We start from the raw sequence: 17,468 nt of genomic DNA, 5'->3' as shown, positions 1-17,468 counted from the left end.
ATATGTAAATACAAATTAACATCGTTGTAAGTTCACTCTTTATTTAATTATTCGTTGTTCGATTTTTTTTAGCCAACATTGTGAAGTAACTTCAGATTATGTATTTATGGTTCGACTTTAATTTCCTGTTCATTAGAACTGAAACACGGTGATTCTAATTTGAAATTTGTAATATATATATATATATAATTTTTACACTCATACACTCTTATAAATAATAAAATGACTATTTTTATACTCATACACTTTTAAAAATCTACATGAGGTTCAAAAGTTAATACTTTAAATCCAAAACACAAAAGATTAGCCTTTTGAGGGCTTCAAGTGGACAAAATACAAGGAATGCCTAGTTATTGCCATTTAATAGGTTAATACAACTTTGTTTGCTTTGTGAAAAATAGACCTGTCGCAATGTCTTGGTTTCAAAGGCAACAGAAGTCACATGGCCATCATTCTCTCTCATTTTCCACCATAAATAAAGTGAAAGTTATCATTCAATGTGCATATGCCTGTGCCTATGCCCTTCCTTGTAAGTCTCTACTGCCATAACAAGACAAATCCCACCATAGACCATTGCCTTTCTTAATTGCTAATGCCTCAAATATTTATTGTTCTCTTGTAAAGAGACATTTTATGGATGGTGTCTTGTATACAATGACGATTATCTCCTTTTATTTTTATGGGTCCTTTAATTAAGTTTTAGGCTATGTTCGGCATTTTTAAGTGTTTTAATAGTTTTCGGCTGTTTTATTAGTGGCTAGCTATTATATATTAGCTGTTGATGGTTAGATTAGCCGCTGATGGTAAGAGCGATTTAAAATAAAAATGTTTGATAAAATAAATGTTTGATTAGCTATTTAATATAAAACGATTAAAAAGGTAAAACTTTAAACGTTAATAAAGATAATGTTTAATGAAATATGATTTCAAATTCTAAACGCTATAATAAATATTATATTATTGAACTCCACAATTAATTAAGATAATATTTTAACCTCATCAAAATACTAAACACTACTTCAAATATAACAACATAATCTTAGTTGATTAAGCTTGTGGTTAAAACGCTAAATGATATTCTTATAGCGTTTGAACTATGTTTTAAAAGCTAAAGTAACTGTTTTACTAAAGGTAAATAAGTATTTTCCATATGATATTTATAAATAATTAAAAAAATAAAACAAAAGCAAAAAGGTAACAAAAAAGTCAAAAGTGAAATAGTTGAGGGACACTTTTGTCATACAATAAAAAAAAGAAGCAACCCCCTGAAATTTCGGAGCCGTTGGGGTTTATTATATCATGAAGTGAGTTTTATGTCTCTCTACTGGAGACTACTGAACACAACTGCAAGGAATCTCTCTTCGGGAAAAGCTAAAGTCACAAATCTTTGCTGATATTCTCAATCACAGCCCCTCTTTGTATCGTCAAATTCTCATGCAACTTAATCGGACGGGTAGTCAACGGTCCACTTAAATCACCTGATCAAACACCACCACTTTACTCAAAGTTGACGGCTGCTAATGAGCTGTGACTATTGCAATAATTACAAATGCGTACAAGATATGGATTTTGTTACTATTTGGTTTATTTTAAAAGAAAATATTATGCAAATATTAGCACACCAAAAAAGAAAATTATGCTGACAATATTAATATTTGAAAGAGAGAAAAAACAAGCTCTGATGTAAAAGGCCTTCCCTTTCCCCCCATCTGGCTATTTTTCTCAAGTAATTTCCTCAAATTTTTTTATTCATTTTTCATATATACATTTTTTTTTTCAAATTGAAAGATCGCTAATTTTTATTTTATTTTAAATATTCTAAACAAAATCTTATGTTCATTTTCTGGCTTCCGGGCTATTTCAGATCGTGATCAAATCTGCTAGATTGTTTTTGAAACCGTAATTTCTCTAATTTGAATTGGTGGGTGTGATTTAATTTTTCATAATTTGCTTCCAATTCTAATAATTCAATCTGATTTCTTAGTTTTGATAGCTCTTTCACCATTAGAGCTCTGCTCATTCTTTCCTTCTGGGTTTTTCACGTTTCATTTTTTTCTTCTTTTGCTTCTTTAAAGACCAAAAAAAACCTCATTTGGGGTTCATCTATAATAGCATAAGGATTCAGTTGTAGTTCAATTTTATGAATTTGAGCTGGTTTGAGCTTTATTGCAAATTATTCATTAAGGAATATGAAAAAGTGTGATATTGTTGTGATTGTTGTTAATTGAACTTTTTTTTTTGGATAAAATTGTGTAGAGGAAAGGCTTTGGATTTTCCTTAGAAAATGGGGGTTATGTCAAGGCGGGTTGTACCCGTCTGTGGCAACCTCTGTTTCTTTTGTCCTTCATTGCGGGCAAGGTCAAGACAACCTGTTAAGCGTTACAAGAAGTTTCTTTCTGAAATTTTTCCTCGTAATCAGGTGATAGATTAATGTTGCTTTGATTTTCTTCTTATGTTTCTTGAAATTATGTGCTTGTAAGTAGTTTTATTGATATAGTTCTTTCTTTGTTGTTTGCTTATAAGGTGATTCTTGCCTTGTTATGCTTTGAATATTGAAGTGGTTAATTAGTGTTGATCTAGTGGATCTTTAGTCTTTCTGTTTATTCTTCAGTTTTCTGTTATATATTATAAAAGTATGAATGAATTGACGAGTTAAAGTATTTGAGTTTATTATATCCTGTTCATGTCATCTACACAATGTAGACTAAATTTGTATGTTTCTTTTGGCTGCCATTAGTGATGCTACTTGTGTATCTGCACTAAGAAAATATTACGCCTATAAAGGTTGAGTGGAAGTATCAGGTCAAATAGTTTTAATAAAATACTTTACTATCTTGCTACTGGAATAATGATGTTTCTGGTTGCCTCTGCTTCAAAGTTCTTGACAGCTTCTGATACTCACCATCATGCTACCCACCCACCCAAATAGGGGCAGAAAGAGAAGTATTTGGAGTAGTAGAGGATTACTTAAGTTGTTTATTTTCTGTCATCATTTTGCAGGGTGCTGAACCGAATGATAGGAAAATTGGGAAACTTTGTGAATATGCTTCAAAGAATCCATTGCGAATTCCCAAGGTTTGTTTTCCTGTGTATTTTAGAGGTCAATGATTTTGAGATTTGTTCACTCAATAAAATTATCGAGAATATTTTCAGGTTTGTCATTTGATTTGGTTCAAAGGGCAAAACAAAAGTTTGAAGTTACCATTAGATTTTTCCTTTTGCACTTGTTATTATTCTTTCTTTCTCTTTATCATGCCTACATATGCGTTCATATGTATGCTTGCTTTCAACAATGTGATTCTGCTATGAACAACTCTCATGGCTTGTAATTGAAATTTTAATGTACTATAATATTGTGATCAAATGTTTGCAAAATTTGAATAGGAAACTGTAATAGGTGGTGGGAATATATTCCTGAGGTTCAATTTCAGGAGTGCTTCATGTTTTCCAATTTTCGGTGCAGATTACAGAAACGCTGGAGCAAAGATTTTACAAGGAGTTGCGGCATGGAAACTTTGGATCTGTGAAAGTTGTGATGTGCATTTATAGGAAATTTTTGTCGTCATGTAAGGAACAGATGTAAGTTAAGAGGTTTAGACTTGTAGTTCCCCAAATCAATGGAAGAAAATGGTGATTTGAAATTAGTTAGAGATCACCTTTTAAAGTCGTTATAACATCATATGCTTATATCTCTGAGTGTGTGTGTGTGTGTGTGTGTATGGAAATTTCTTGATTTCAAATAACACATTTTAAATTTTTGCATCTAACCCCTTCCAATAACCATAGAGAGAATTCGATGATGCTGTCTATTATATATAACTGAAAGGCAGTAGGCTAGACTTTTAAGCAGAGAAAAAAAAAATCAATTGATATTAAAGGTAAAATAATAAAAATGTACAAACTAATACAAATAGATGATGTCATGACATTTTTTTGGACTTGAATACATCCTATCACAAATTAAAGTTTGGAATGATATGGTTTCTCTTTTTGTCTCAATGGTTTGCAGGCCACTATTTGCCAGTAGTTTATTGGGGATAGTCCGAGTTCTTTTGGAACAAACTGGGCAGGATGAAATGCGGATTCTTGCTTGCAACGTTCTTGTTGACTTCATAAATATTCAGGTTCGTAATGGCTAAAGTTTTTGTCATAGGCTCTGCAAACTGGCACATAGAATAAGGGATTACTCAATTGTTGTTCGACCCCCATCCCAAAAGAATTCTTCCTCTGTCTATTAGGAAGGTTTAAACTATCTAATTCTTTTCCTCAAAATGGCAACAAAAGGAACGGGATGGATGAAGGGAATATCCAAAGATCAGGGGGCTTGAACAGGGCAGAGCTAAGTTAAGTTCTAGTGAGGCCACTTGCTTATAAAACAGTTGAGATCTTTTTTTTGCTTGTGTCCCCACAAACTTTACTTGGTGCTGTAATTGGTTTCCCACCCACTTAAACCCGCAAATTAGCTTAAAAGATGCTATTGATAGTTTGATTCAATAGGTTACACTTTAACAATTCACAGTCGCTTGTTTGTTTATCTATTGAAAAGAATGGCTACAAATTAGCTTATTACAGTTAGCAAGCATTTAATTATAATGTGATGATTATGGAAAATGCTTTGTGTTTTTTTTTTTTTTATATATATTTAATTGATTGGTATTTATTAATTATTGCATCTAATATATTAGGATATTTAAAGAAAAATATAAAATAGTATGTTTTTTTTTTTTTTTTTTTGGTGTATTTCTTCATTAGATTATTGAAAGCCTGGGACTAGACCACAAAAGAGTTTTTATTTATTTTTTTCCCCTTTGCTAATCCCCTTGTCTTACTTTGGATGGTTTACTTTTGAATAGCTGTACTAAAGAAGTTGGATTTGGCATGGTGCATGAAATCTGACCCTTGATGTTACTTTACTGCAATACAGAACAAAAAAAAAAGAAATACTAGGTGAAATTAATTCAAATACTCACGCATTTATTTTCATTGAAAGATGGACATATTATTTTTATACAATTGAATATTTATTGATAAATAAAATATGTTTTGCTCCCACTGAACAAAATTCCTGGTTCTGCCATTAGGTTTGAGAGAGACCTATTGAATGCTGGAAGTTTGTAATAATTCATCTATAGGCAGTGCTTACATGAACTAGATATTAGGTCAAGTATACATATTAATTCTTTACTGTTAACCAAAAGTAGACAGATAGCACACACATGTTCAACTTAGAGGGCCTCATTCCTAAGCTCTGTCAAGTGGCTCAAGATGTTGCTGATGGTGAAAGAATGCTACGTTTACATTCAGCAGGACTGCAAGCTTTGGCTTCCATGGTAGGCATTTCACTTCCTCCCTCTCCTTCGCCCTTTTTCTTTTTTCCCAGCTCAGATGTTGTTCATAGATATATCCATGCATTTCGACACTCATTAGAAGTGGAAGTTTTCTTATTATTAGGACAATATTCATGCATTTGACATCTCGATTATTGAAAGAAATCTATAGGATTCTAGTTCAGTTAGTACTAGTAGCGATCTGTTTGCAGTTGTGTGGGCCCTACCTCATCTTTTTCTTATTATTCATCATCTTCTCTCCAACTCAAACAAATAACAATTAAAGCAGACAAAAAACAGAAAACAAACCTAAAATGAAGAATTTATTATCCAATTAGGTGCAGCTTTTAAGATGATAAAGAGCTTATAAATCCAAGTAGGAGAAAATCATCCATTTTTGAGTATCACAAAAAACTAAACTAGAAATTAGAAAAACTAAAAACTGAAGTTCTACATCAAACATGTACATCTTGAATTCCTATGGAAGAAGATAAAAATATGATCTTTCTTTTTTTTTTTTTTTTTTTTTTTTGGAATAAAGTTGAATGTTTTTCAAATAGGGTTTTCTAAAGGTTTAAAGAAAGAAGGACGAGTACTGACTTGATACTTGAAAGGACAAAAATTTAAATTAAGGTTCAAAAATTAGAAAATATTGATTTTTAAATAATAAAAAAACTAAAATTAAAAATCTTGAAAACGATGTTGTTCTCTTTCATCTCCTACCTCTGTCAATTGAGAAATACAATACCATGCGTCATATCTTCGGCACAACTCACACAACAGCTTGTCAATGGGATCTAGAAATATTATTTGAGTTCTGCTACTCAAAATATGGCTTCGATTTAAGGGATTTAAATTTGGTCCTAATAGTTCTTTCTCTATTTGTTTCCTTTCTTAATATTAAATATTTTCTTCATATATTAGTGAGGGTTCATAAAATTATGTGCTGTTGAAAAGAGTAAAGAAGGATGGGTTTGGTTCTGGAATTTACAAGTAGCTGCACTTTGGTTTTTCAGTTTTTAAGATGGAATAAATGAAATTGGCATAGATAATTTTGCTTTTTTGGACCCTTTTTTTAAAGTATGTTTAGTTATTATAAACTATAGTAAAGATGATGTGTGCCTCACGCAAGTCAGCTTTACTAATTTATTTAATGGAATCATCTTTCTTCATCTATTTATGGGCTCAATTGTCTTAAATTGTAGAGCAGGGACCCAGTTAAGCTTTTATGATGAGTTCAGGGGGTTAAATTGGCTTTTACTTGAAAAAGAACTGATTAGACCTTTGATGCTGCCACACACTCTATTTTCTGACACTTGTGCAGTGAAATGCAATATATAAATGGTCAATTGCACAAACTGCTCATGAACTTTCCATTTAGTTGAAAATGGTTCATAGGCTGATCTGGAATCTAGATAGAGAGCCTCAGTTTTTATGATTTCATATAAGGGAAATACAGATTTCAATTCGTTGTTGCATTTTATCTGCAGATTTGATTCTATATTGCTGCACACGTTTAATCACAACCTTAATTAACTGTCTATATTCCTGATTTGCAAAGCGTATTATTTGATTCCTGTTGAATGAATGTGATGTTGGTTCTCATATAGGAGTCATATATAGCTTATTTACTATTGAAGTATTGCTTCTCTTATGGAACCTATCTTCACGTGGAATTGCTGTTCGAGATGTTAGCATTGTTCAGATACATGTATTACCTATGCATTTCTGGAGCATGGGTTTGTTTCAGACTTTTTATGTGATATGTTGTCTCTGAAAAGTAGTAGTTGCCATGCCAGATGTTATACTGGCATTACTTTTGAAGGCAACACTGTATGATATTAGGATATCAAGGGGCTTAGAGTTGCGGTAACCACCATTTTGTTTTGGTAGTGACAATAGATTTCTGGTTCCAAATTTAGACCTTTAGTTCATCTGTGACATGTTTATAAGCTATTTACTTGGTTTTGGAACAGGCGTTCCTTCAACCGACTATAAGGCAGCTTTTCCTCTGGATGGAGAATATGGAAAGCTCACCATATGATTCCATAGCATGAAAGCTGCAGCGATCATTTAGATACCTGATCTCCTAATTTAACTACCAGACTATGATACGATACAACTGCCATTTGCCACTGAAACCTTCACTCTGGACAGTGAATGCATTGCATATCTGTCAATTCCGCATTCAGAATTCCATGCTTAATGTTTATTGAAATTCAATTTACCTGAAAGAAAAATAATTTTTTGAGAATGAGAAATAGAATGTGCCTCTTCAAACTTAGTGTGTAGAATTGCTGCTAATTTCCAATAGAGTTATGACACTTAGGTTGGAAATTGAGAGGATGAGTGAAGCCTTTGTCTATTTTTGATAACTGGTCAATGGACAAAATCAATATTTTCTTTCTTTCTTTTTTATTTTAATCATTTGAAGCATTGAGATCTAATCTGTTTTTTCTTTTTTTTTTTTTTTTTTTTTTTTTGGAAACTGTTTCGTTTTGATCTTACTTTTTTGGTTGTGACTGTTTGCAAATTATGATGTTTTTGTTGTAGATCCCATGAATGCTCATCTTGCCATACTTGCTGATGCCTTCTTGATATTATTTTGTCCATAGGTATCTTTCATGGGCGAGCATTCTCACATCTCAATGGAGTTCGATATTGTAAGCTGCCCTCCTCTGGTTCATATTGGTTCTGTCCTTTATATAACCAAAAAAAAAAAAAAAAAAAAAAAAAAAAAAAGAAAAAAAAGTGCCTGACTGGAATTATTTAAGAAAACAAAACATATTTGCAATGTTTGCAATTCTTGACTTACTATACTGGAACTCTTTTGTTGTGAAATAGATTATATCAGTCACTCTGGAGAACTACATCGATTCCCAAATGATTCCAGACGATTCCAAGGAAGATCAATGGGTTCAAGGAGTGCTTAAAGGAGAAGAAAATGATTCCTCTTTCCCAGATATTAGCAAGAAGGTTGCCTTAAGCTTTAATGCTAAACCTGAATTGGATCCCTCTGTGTAAGGATTCATTTTATTTATTCAATGGTACTCGTTTAGAATAGGATTACTCTTTATTACATTAACATCCTTTTCTTCTTACTGCTGGAAACAGGGATACTTCCAAAAGTCCATCTTACTGGTCTAGGGTTTGTTTACATAATATGGCCAAACTAGCAAAGGAAGCTACAACAGTACGACGTGTACTTGAACCTCTGTTCCATAATTTTGATACAAACAATCATTGGCCCCTGGAAAGAGGAGTTGCATACCCTGTTTTGATATATTTGCAATCGCTTTTGGAGGAAGCAGGTCACAGTGACAATTTTAACGCAACAGCTTTTCCAAGATCTATGATTGTATTAATTTTTTGTAGCTGTATTTGATATCGGTTTTCTCTTAACACTAGGGGAAAATTCACATTTGCTATTATCAAACCTGGTCAAGCACTTGGATCATAAAAATGTTGTCAAACAACCTCTGCTACAGACAGATATTGTTAATGTCACCATGCAGCTGGTACAAAATGCAAAGCAGGAGGTCACAGTTGCAATCATTGGTGCAATATCTGACTTGGTTAAACATTTGCGAAAATGCCTGCAAAATTCTGTCGAACTACCCAGTCCTGGGGATTGTGTTGCCAAACAAAATGCTGATCTTCAGTTTGCCATAGAAAAATGTATCTCACAGCTCTCAAATAAGGTTTGTGTTTGTTCCTTTTCTTTGAACTCTCTCTTAATGTTATATCACCTTCCACTTAATTTATCGAATTTGATTAATTCTATAACATGTACGAGAGCACGTCATGGACTAGTGTTACTGATTAAGTTGCAGTTTCTGAAACTAATAAACCATGCTAATAGCAATTCAGTTCTATTGCATAATGCTTCTATAAGATATTCACTTTCTAATATTTTTCTCGTATTCTCCAGTTTATCTTATCTTTGTGAATACACATTAGATGCCTAGAACAGATGTGGAAAGTTACATATGATCCTTAAAAGGGAAAAAATATAAAGAAACAAATTCCCTGCACTGGCTATGGGTTTGCATCTAACACTCATGCGCAAGTCACTATAGGCTACAACATCATTTGAAAAAACATTATGAAAATCATGATTGAGCCTTTGATAAATTGGGAGTTTCCCCGGTATCCTCAACTTACCATCTTAGATACAAAACAACATATATATATATATATACACACACACACACACACACACACACACACACACATATTCTCTCTCTCTCCCTCTCTCTCTGAAACAATGGACTGAGAGATAGGTTTTATGCTGCTATTGAGGTCAAAGGTCAACATATTTCTTGTCTATTTTCTAGTTGTGCAGCATTCGACCTATAGAGCATGGCTGCACTAAAATATTCCAAGTTAATAAACATATGTTATTCACAGAACATTTTGATAACATTTCTCCTTTTCTCCTTTCTATATCTCTTGGCAATTGAACTTCTATATTGTTTTATAATTTTTTTCACAGGTTTAATTTACAGCTGCATATAATTTATTCACTTCTATTCCATGTCAGCTTTATTTTCATTTTTTTCTTCTATGTGGGAAATTCACTGTTAAAACACCCTGTTGACTCTAACTTTCGAGGACCACATTCAGCTCTATCGAATTGAAGATAAACAAATTTTGGCTATCAATTAGGTTCTAGTAAATACGCTTTATAAGCTGGTGACTAATTAGGTTCTCTTGGCGATTGAACTTCTATATTGTTTTATAATTTTTTTCACAGGTTTAATTTACAGCTGCATATAATTTATTCACTTCTATTCCATGTCAGCTTTATTTTCATTTTTTTCTTCTATGTGGGAAATTCACTGTTAAAACACTCTGTTGACTCTAACTTTCGAGGACAACATTCAGCTCTATCGAATTGAAGATAAACAAATTTTGGCTATCAGTTAGGTTCTACTATGTGTGTGTGTGTGTGTGTGTGTATATATATATATATATATATATATATATATGTTGTCTTCGTCAAATGTATTTTTATTGCATGAAAGGTGTTGTAATTGACAGGTTGGAGATGTGGGACCCATACTTGATACTATGGCTGTCTTCTTAGAAAATATTTCAACTACTCCTATTGTAGCTAGGACGACAATTTCTGCTGTTCAACGGACAGTACAGCTAATTGCTTCCGTCCCCAACATATCATATCACAAGAAGGCAAGTATACCTGCTAAAATCAAAATATACTGTTGCCTGTCAGATCATGTAGAACAATTTAAGATTTGATGTAATACTTGTTACTTTTCAGGCTTTTCCTGATGCTCTATTTCACCAATTGCTCATAGCAATGACCCATCCAGACCATGAAACAAGAGTTGGAGCTCACAGTGTCTTATCTGTTGTGCTTATGCCATCCTTACTTTCTCTTTGGTCAGACGAGAATCAGAAAACATCATATGCTATTTCTAGTTTGTTAAGTGCAATCCATAAGACGAATAGTGGAAGCTTCTCCTTTCAGGAAGAGGGTAAGGATAAGGCAGAAGCCATAGATGGAGGATCACAGGATGAAGACAGTGGAGTATCACGCGTGGGCAGAAAAGAATTTGGAAAAAGTGATACCACAGATGGAAAAACAGTATGAAGCTCCTAGTTTTTAGAATATTTTAGTTGGGATTTCTTATTTTAAATACGATTCAGCAAACTCATTTGCTGCAAACTATTATTTGTAGCAAACTTCTCTCCGATTGAGTAGTCATCAAATCAGTCTTCTGCTTTCATCAATATGGGTTCAGGCAACATCTACAGAGAATATGCCTGCAAATTTTGAGGCCATGGCTCACACCTATAATATTGCTTTGCTGTTTACTCGAGCTAAGGCAAGTCATCCTTATTGAATTGTCAGCATTGACATCATCTGCTTCATTTTCTTGCCCTTGTCTAATGTGACTGTTAACTTATGACATATTCTGGCAAGTGCTATGTACGTCAGGAAAGAAAGATTCTATGCTTGTCCATCAATAAGGTTTCTTGTGTAGTCATTGCCCAGAAATGCATTTGATGACATTGCATTGCATTGCTTGTGGCTCACCAGACATACCCTAATTAATATAAGTATTTCATATCATCTATTTCATGTCCATCTGAACTTGTATGTTGATTAACTTTGATGATGGCAGGCATCCAACCACTTGGCTTTAGTTCGGTGTTTTCAGCTGGCATTCTCTCTTAGGAGCATCTCTCTGGATCAAGAAAGTAAGTTACTGAATGGTATTATATTTAAGCTTAAGCAATTAATATATTTATTGAGTAAAAAAAGTAGATGATCCATTTGTACACCTGGCTGAAGATAGTGATTCCTGAGAAATGCATCCATGGTACACAAATATTATGGACCTGTATATCTGCATTCCTAACTCTATCTTTGCTGATATATTGGTTCTCTCCTAATTCTGACTCTGTCTTTTCTTTTTGTTGTACTATAAAATGACAGATGAACAGAAATCCGAGGATCTTTATAACCAATAAACTATATTGCACAATATACTTAACAAAAATCACTGGTACATTTGGCATACCAGAGCTTAAGATACAATTATCACTGCAGTTTGAAATTAAGATTTTCCAATTTTTTGTTTATCTTTGGCCAAAACCCATTTCATGTGATTTATACTTGAAATAAGAGCTGACTAATGTTTAGAATAGTTGCATCATTGAAGTTACTTTTGATTTATCTTTCTTGATTTTCATATGCATATTGAAGGAGGTCTACCACCATCTCGCAGAAGGTCTCTCTTCATGTTGGCATCATACATGATTATTTTTTCTGCAAGGGCAGGGAACCTCCCAGAGCTAATTCCTATAGTTAAAGCATCCTTGACAGAAAAAACGGTTAAGTCTCCTTTTAAATTACCATGACAACTAGTCGTTATTTTATTTCTACATGGCTAAGGAAAGTTTTCTTTCAAATTTTCTTTACTGTATTTGAATCAATTTATTATCCTTTTCATAGGCTGATCCTTACCTTGAGTCAGTGGAAGATATCAGGCTGCAGGCTGCTCATTTAGTATCTGATGGAGGGAAGAAGATATATGGATCAGAGGAAGATGATATTGCTGCATCAAAATCTCTCTCAGCAGTGGAACTTAATGACCATCATTTGAAGGAAACTGCAGTAACCCAATTCATAAAAAAATTTGCAAAAAATTTGACCGAGGTGATTTTCTTATTTATGCTTGCAATTTCATAGAAAGACAAATAGTGTCTTTCCAGTCCCTGGTAGAGAACTTCCTTATGGATCTGAAAAGGCCAGTGCATGTAGTCCCTATTAGATATGGTAGCATAACATCACATGAATACAGAGTGAATATTATTCAACGTTGCAAACATGCTTAGGAACACTGAGGGAAAAGGTAAGGCAGGTGTAATTTTTAAGAAGTTGTGAGTGAAGATGATGAATTCCCATATTGAGTAATTCAATTGATTAAGTTCTATTGGGTTAATTGAGAAGAAATACGGATTATAGCAATTTATACATCATAGTTGGGATGCTTCTTGGTGTTGAATAGTTATGCACCTGTGCCTCTTTGGGAGTTGGTGCGCTTTGGAACTGAGCTCATAGGTAAACATGCTCATTATTATTTTTATTACTTTTTCGGAACTTTATAATTGGTTGTTGAGTTTGCATAAACAAGGTTCCTTAGATGACAAGTATCCTCATTCAAAATGGTTTCTTTTCATCTAAAGGTTTTCCTTTTCCAAAACAAGATTTTTCCTCAAGGTGTGTGTTTATTTATTTGTCCCTCCAGGATGAGTTATCAAGCATAAAGAGTCAACTTCTTCAGGAATTTTTGCCTGATGATGCATACCCATTGGGAGCTCCCTTGTTTATGGAGACACCAAGGCCAAGCTCTCCTCTTGCACTAGTGGAGTTTCGGGCTTTTGAAGAGGTAATAGCATTAACATACAGTCCAACATTATATGATTAAGCTACATCATTTTCTTATTTTCTTATGGTTTTCTTTCAGATCATACCTGCAGCTTCCTTGACAGATGACGAAACCTTCACTGATGCTAATAATGGGAGTCAGTCAGATCGTAAAACTTCACTTTCTGGCAATGTGGTAGATATCCTAAGTGTCAATGACCTTTTGGAATCAGTAAGAGGACCCTCCATTTTCTTCTTTTTTCTTTGAAAAGGAATTAGGCTTGACAATAATGAATATGAAATTCAGCACTTCTTACAATTATATCCAATTCTTTATTGGTTCACAACCTCCAGTCAATATTGTCATTAGCTTGCTCATTTGGATCCTATTCATGATCAATGGGGCCAATGTTGTGTTAAGAATAAGGAAAAGTCGCATCGACTCCATTCTCTAGAACATTTATAATTTAGTGGTGGAAATCTTGAATGGCAATTGCCATCTTATCTAGCAGTCTCTAATGCTCTAGGAGGTGAAGTCCATACTGCACTTGCTTCTTCTCAACATTGTGACCCCACAGCTCATCCTTACAGTTCATGTTAATAATTTAACAGTAATTTTTGGTACAAGTACATGGGGAAAACCATAAGAAAACATACTTAATTGAGTTCTTTTCTGTCACAACATGAACACATCTAATTTCTTCTCCACCTTTTTAAAAAAAAAAAATTGTCAGTCTTCATTTCCTTTGGCAACGTCCCGCACTCACTCTCATGACATGCACGTCAAGTCCCTCAACATACTTATTGCATCTCATTTCATTATTTTATCATTTCAATTATCGAAATTTGTAAGATCTTTGCAGGATAGAGATTGACTCTCTCTCCCTCGTGGTGCTACCATGCTGATGTGGTAGCCATGTCAGCTTTTCCTGTTTCAAGTACTCCAACTCAGCTTAGGTGACCAGATATTACAATACACTCGATTATGTGAAATAAAGCTCATGCATTTGAAAAACAAAAAGATTGATCACGGTCAATGCCTTTGCCCTTTAGAAAAAAACAAAATGGAGGGGCCTTGGAAAATTTTTGGGTATTTATTTTATCTGATTTCAATTTGAAAGATATGATCTTAATTCAAGTGCCAAACAATAGCTACATTAGAAATATGGTGGTTAGAGGAGATAAAGGCACGCTAGATAGTATAAGGTAAAGCAAGGTAGTTGCAAGTTGAGACAGATCTTATAAATTTCTGAGGTGCGACGTACAGATGACCAAACTTTGGATTAATTGCTTGTTTATACAGTATATGTGCAGATGTATTTTTCTAAATTTTTCTATATCTTGATGCCTGTCTTTCTCTGCTCTGCACTTGCAAATTTTATGGATTTTGCAAAATACCTACAGGTCTTGGAAACAGCCAGACAAGTTGCAAGCTCCCAGCTCTCCTCCACACCTGTCCCTTATGACCAAATGAAGAATCAGTGTGAAGCTCTTGTGACAGGTAAACAGCAGAAGATGTCAATGCTTCAAAGTTTTAAGAATCAAAATGATTCCAAGGTTTTCCCCTCTGAAGATGAAAAGAAAGGCACTTCAGCATTTATTCAGGTGAGTTTATTTAGTAGCTGAATATATTTATGGTGATATGTTTTCTATGCTGCATGCTTTCCATTATGCATTACGCCCTCTGTTCCGATAAATATAACAGTTTTTGACTTTCTTTTGTGGAAAATCATGTTCAGATTCCAAGAACCTTTAGTCTACTTGTCATGTGAAATTGACTTTCTTTTAGTATCATGAATTCAGTGGTTGTATAATTTGTATGAACATTTTTGCATTCTTTTTCTTTTACAGAATGAGGTGTTTTCACAAAGTGATTTGATATTAAGTGATAACAATCAAGTCCAAGCGTCCGACCAACTAGCCATCTGCTCGGTTGAGCACGGACAAAGTTCTTTCAGATTACCACCTTCAAGCCCCTATGACAAATTCTTGAAAGCAGCTGGATGCTAAAGATTTTTAACTATTATTTCCACATATTTGTGTCTATATGCCGTTCATCTTTTTTTTTTTTTTTTTTTTTCCTTTCATTTTCCTTTATTTATTTCCCATTTTTTTATTTTTCTCTCCCAATTCTTTGTGATGGAGACTTGGTTATTTAGCATTAATCATAAATTAATATTTAAGTTGTATTAGAAGGTTTCGCCTTTCGGCCCTAGACACGTGGATGGGAGGGAAAGGAGAGAGGCTGTCTTCCTGGGAAACTGGTTTATATAGTCTACGAGCTTTTTCTTTTTCCTTTTTGATTTTTGATCAATTTTTAGGAAGATTTGTTAATGTCTTGATAGGTGTTTATATGAAATAAGCATTTCTTGATTTGTATACTGATTTGCCATTTCTTGATTAATGTTTGTATAAATTGACATAAATCTGTTCAGTGTTATTATTTGAATTGTATTGTTTCTATTTTTGGTTTTAGATTACTATTTATATACAATTAATACATAAACTAATTAATTTTAGTTGATTTTGTGAATTGAATTTGGGTGTGAAATATAAATTAAAATTGATTAATATTAATATTTGTTAGAAAGTTATCACATTATAAGATGAAAAATTACTATTGTCTTTATATTTTGTTAAAGTTAATTAGTCTATTTTGCATTTTGCGGATTAGTCTATTTTGTTAAAAATTTAGCGGATTTAAGTAATTAATTTGAAAATTTAAAAAAATATTAAGAATGTTATTATTGTTTTTAATTGTATTTAAAAATAATTATTGATACTCAATTTTTATAGTTTCACAGTAATTATAACTAAAGTTATCACTAAACTAGTTCGAAATTTTCCAAAAAAAGAGAAAAAAAAGAAAAATATAAACTAACGTTATTATTAGATTTAAAAAATAACGATGTTATAATTTAATATTTTTCAAATAAAATATAAAAAAAAAAAAGAAAAAAAAAGGGAAAAATAGTGGAGTTTATGGTGAAAGGATAATTTTGTAGAATTCATTTATAAATTCCATCAATTTTAGTAAATTTTGGGTTAGACATACTCAATTTCATTTTATGCAATTCGTAAAATTTAAATTTGTATTTTTTTTTTCAATCCAAACACAATATTTTGGATTTTCAAATGAATTCTACAAAATTGTATGAAATTCATTTATTCCAAATGAATTCCAAAAAGATTTTATGGAATTTATTTGTTTCAAACGAGTTTTAAACGTAGATTTCAATGAAAATTTTTTTATTTTGGTATATGTAAATCAGACAATCCTATTTTTTCATAAGGTATTAAATATGGGAAAAGACAAGATTACAATATTAGTTGAACATAATCAAAACATAAAAAAAGTAGAATATTTTAAAAAATATGGGGACAAATTAATTAATTTTAATGAAATACTGAAATTATAATAATTTTCTCTTATATAATTTGAAGTTCTATTAAAACCTAATACACTAACGTTTGAACTTTTGGCTTGTATTACTGAGGCAAGACAATATAGTTTTTGTTGTCTCCTTTTAGCATAAATTGGGAAATATAAAAGAGAATAAGTCAAGAATGCTCTTGTCATCTCCGCCAACAATAAATATTTCTCCTCTCAAGTGGTGGTTAATGTTAACAAACTCCTCTCATTAACGAGACAACGTAACATTGGAAACTCAAAAATTAAGAAAAATAAAATAAATATATATTTAAAAAAAAAAAAGAAAAATAAAATAATATATGAAATAATGTATATTGGCTTAATTTAAAAAAAAATCTTAAACATATATTTCAAGCTAATCAAAATAAAATAATTTTTTAATGTGTAAAGTAATTTTCTTAGTCATCTATACAAAAAATTGTTTTTTATAATTTAAATGTTTTAGAGAAATAAATAGCAAATTAATAAAATTTTTATTATTATTTAAAATATAGAAAAAATTTATTTCTTTAATAAATGATAATTTTATCTTTTTAGCATTATTTTAACAGCTAAAACAATATATTTTTTTAACAATGAATACCAAATAGTTTAATAGATTTATAGAGTAATATATTTTCCAAAATTCAATATTTTACACGCATAAAACGAAGTTAGTATTTTGTGTGTGGCACTGTCTATGCGTTTGCTCAGCACAATCCAATCTTTCACTGCCACGTCATATATATAATTCACACGTCATTAAATTGAAGGATATAGATGACGTGGCAAAGAGCTACTGGCCTGTATACGGCAAGACCAAGATTTC

General features: G+C 32.3%; 1 protein-coding gene across 2 annotated transcripts; it reads left to right on the top strand.

Moving 5' to 3' along the window:
• The first annotated feature begins 1,570 nt into the window (after window positions 1-1,570).
• On the top strand, window positions 1,571-15,690 carry LOC105629221 (ARM repeat superfamily protein). Of its 2 annotated transcripts, XM_089720209.1 has the most exons (21): window positions 1,639-1,726; window positions 1,865-1,921; window positions 2,257-2,419; window positions 3,001-3,075; window positions 3,464-3,579; window positions 4,010-4,124; window positions 5,202-5,330; window positions 7,943-7,990; window positions 8,172-8,347; window positions 8,442-8,638; window positions 8,736-9,028; window positions 10,371-10,520; window positions 10,612-10,938; window positions 11,033-11,179; window positions 11,480-11,555; window positions 12,064-12,191; window positions 12,313-12,516; window positions 13,109-13,249; window positions 13,328-13,459; window positions 14,632-14,832; window positions 15,079-15,690. In XM_089720209.1, exons 3-21 carry the CDS (start codon window positions 2,285-2,287, stop codon window positions 15,235-15,237), a joined length of 2,949 nt encoding a protein of 982 aa, XP_089576335.1. In that variant the 5' UTR covers window positions 1,639-1,726; window positions 1,865-1,921; window positions 2,257-2,284; the 3' UTR covers window positions 15,238-15,690. The 2 variants fall into 2 exon arrangements, with proteins under 2 accessions (XP_089576331.1, XP_089576335.1); XM_089720205.1 differs by lacking the exon at window positions 1,865-1,921 and having other exon boundaries at window positions 1,571-1,726.
• Window positions 15,691-17,468: the final 1,778 nt, after the last annotated feature.

Source organism: Jatropha curcas, chromosome 1 (assembly GCF_041381405.1).
Source record: "Jatropha curcas cultivar XTBG-Jc1 chromosome 1, XTBG_Jcur_1.0, whole genome shotgun sequence".
Taxonomy (NCBI): Eukaryota; Viridiplantae; Streptophyta; class Magnoliopsida; order Malpighiales; family Euphorbiaceae; genus Jatropha; species Jatropha curcas.
Note: the sequence above shows the minus strand (reverse complement) of the source record. Positions and strands in the feature narration are given on the sequence as shown.

Bases quoted from the DNA above. Each gene is read 5' to 3' on its own strand.
- LOC105629221 (XM_089720205.1), top strand. From the start codon at position 2,285: ATGGGGGTTATGTCAAGGCGGGTTGTACCCGTCTGTGGCAACCTCTGT. The intron at 4,125-5,201 runs GTTCGTAATGGC...AACCAAAAGTAG, and splicing joins TTGACTTCATAAATATTCAG to ACAGATAGCACACACATGTT. The intron at 7,991-8,171 runs GTAAGCTGCCCT...GTTGTGAAATAG, and splicing joins TCTCAATGGAGTTCGATATT to ATTATATCAGTCACTCTGGA.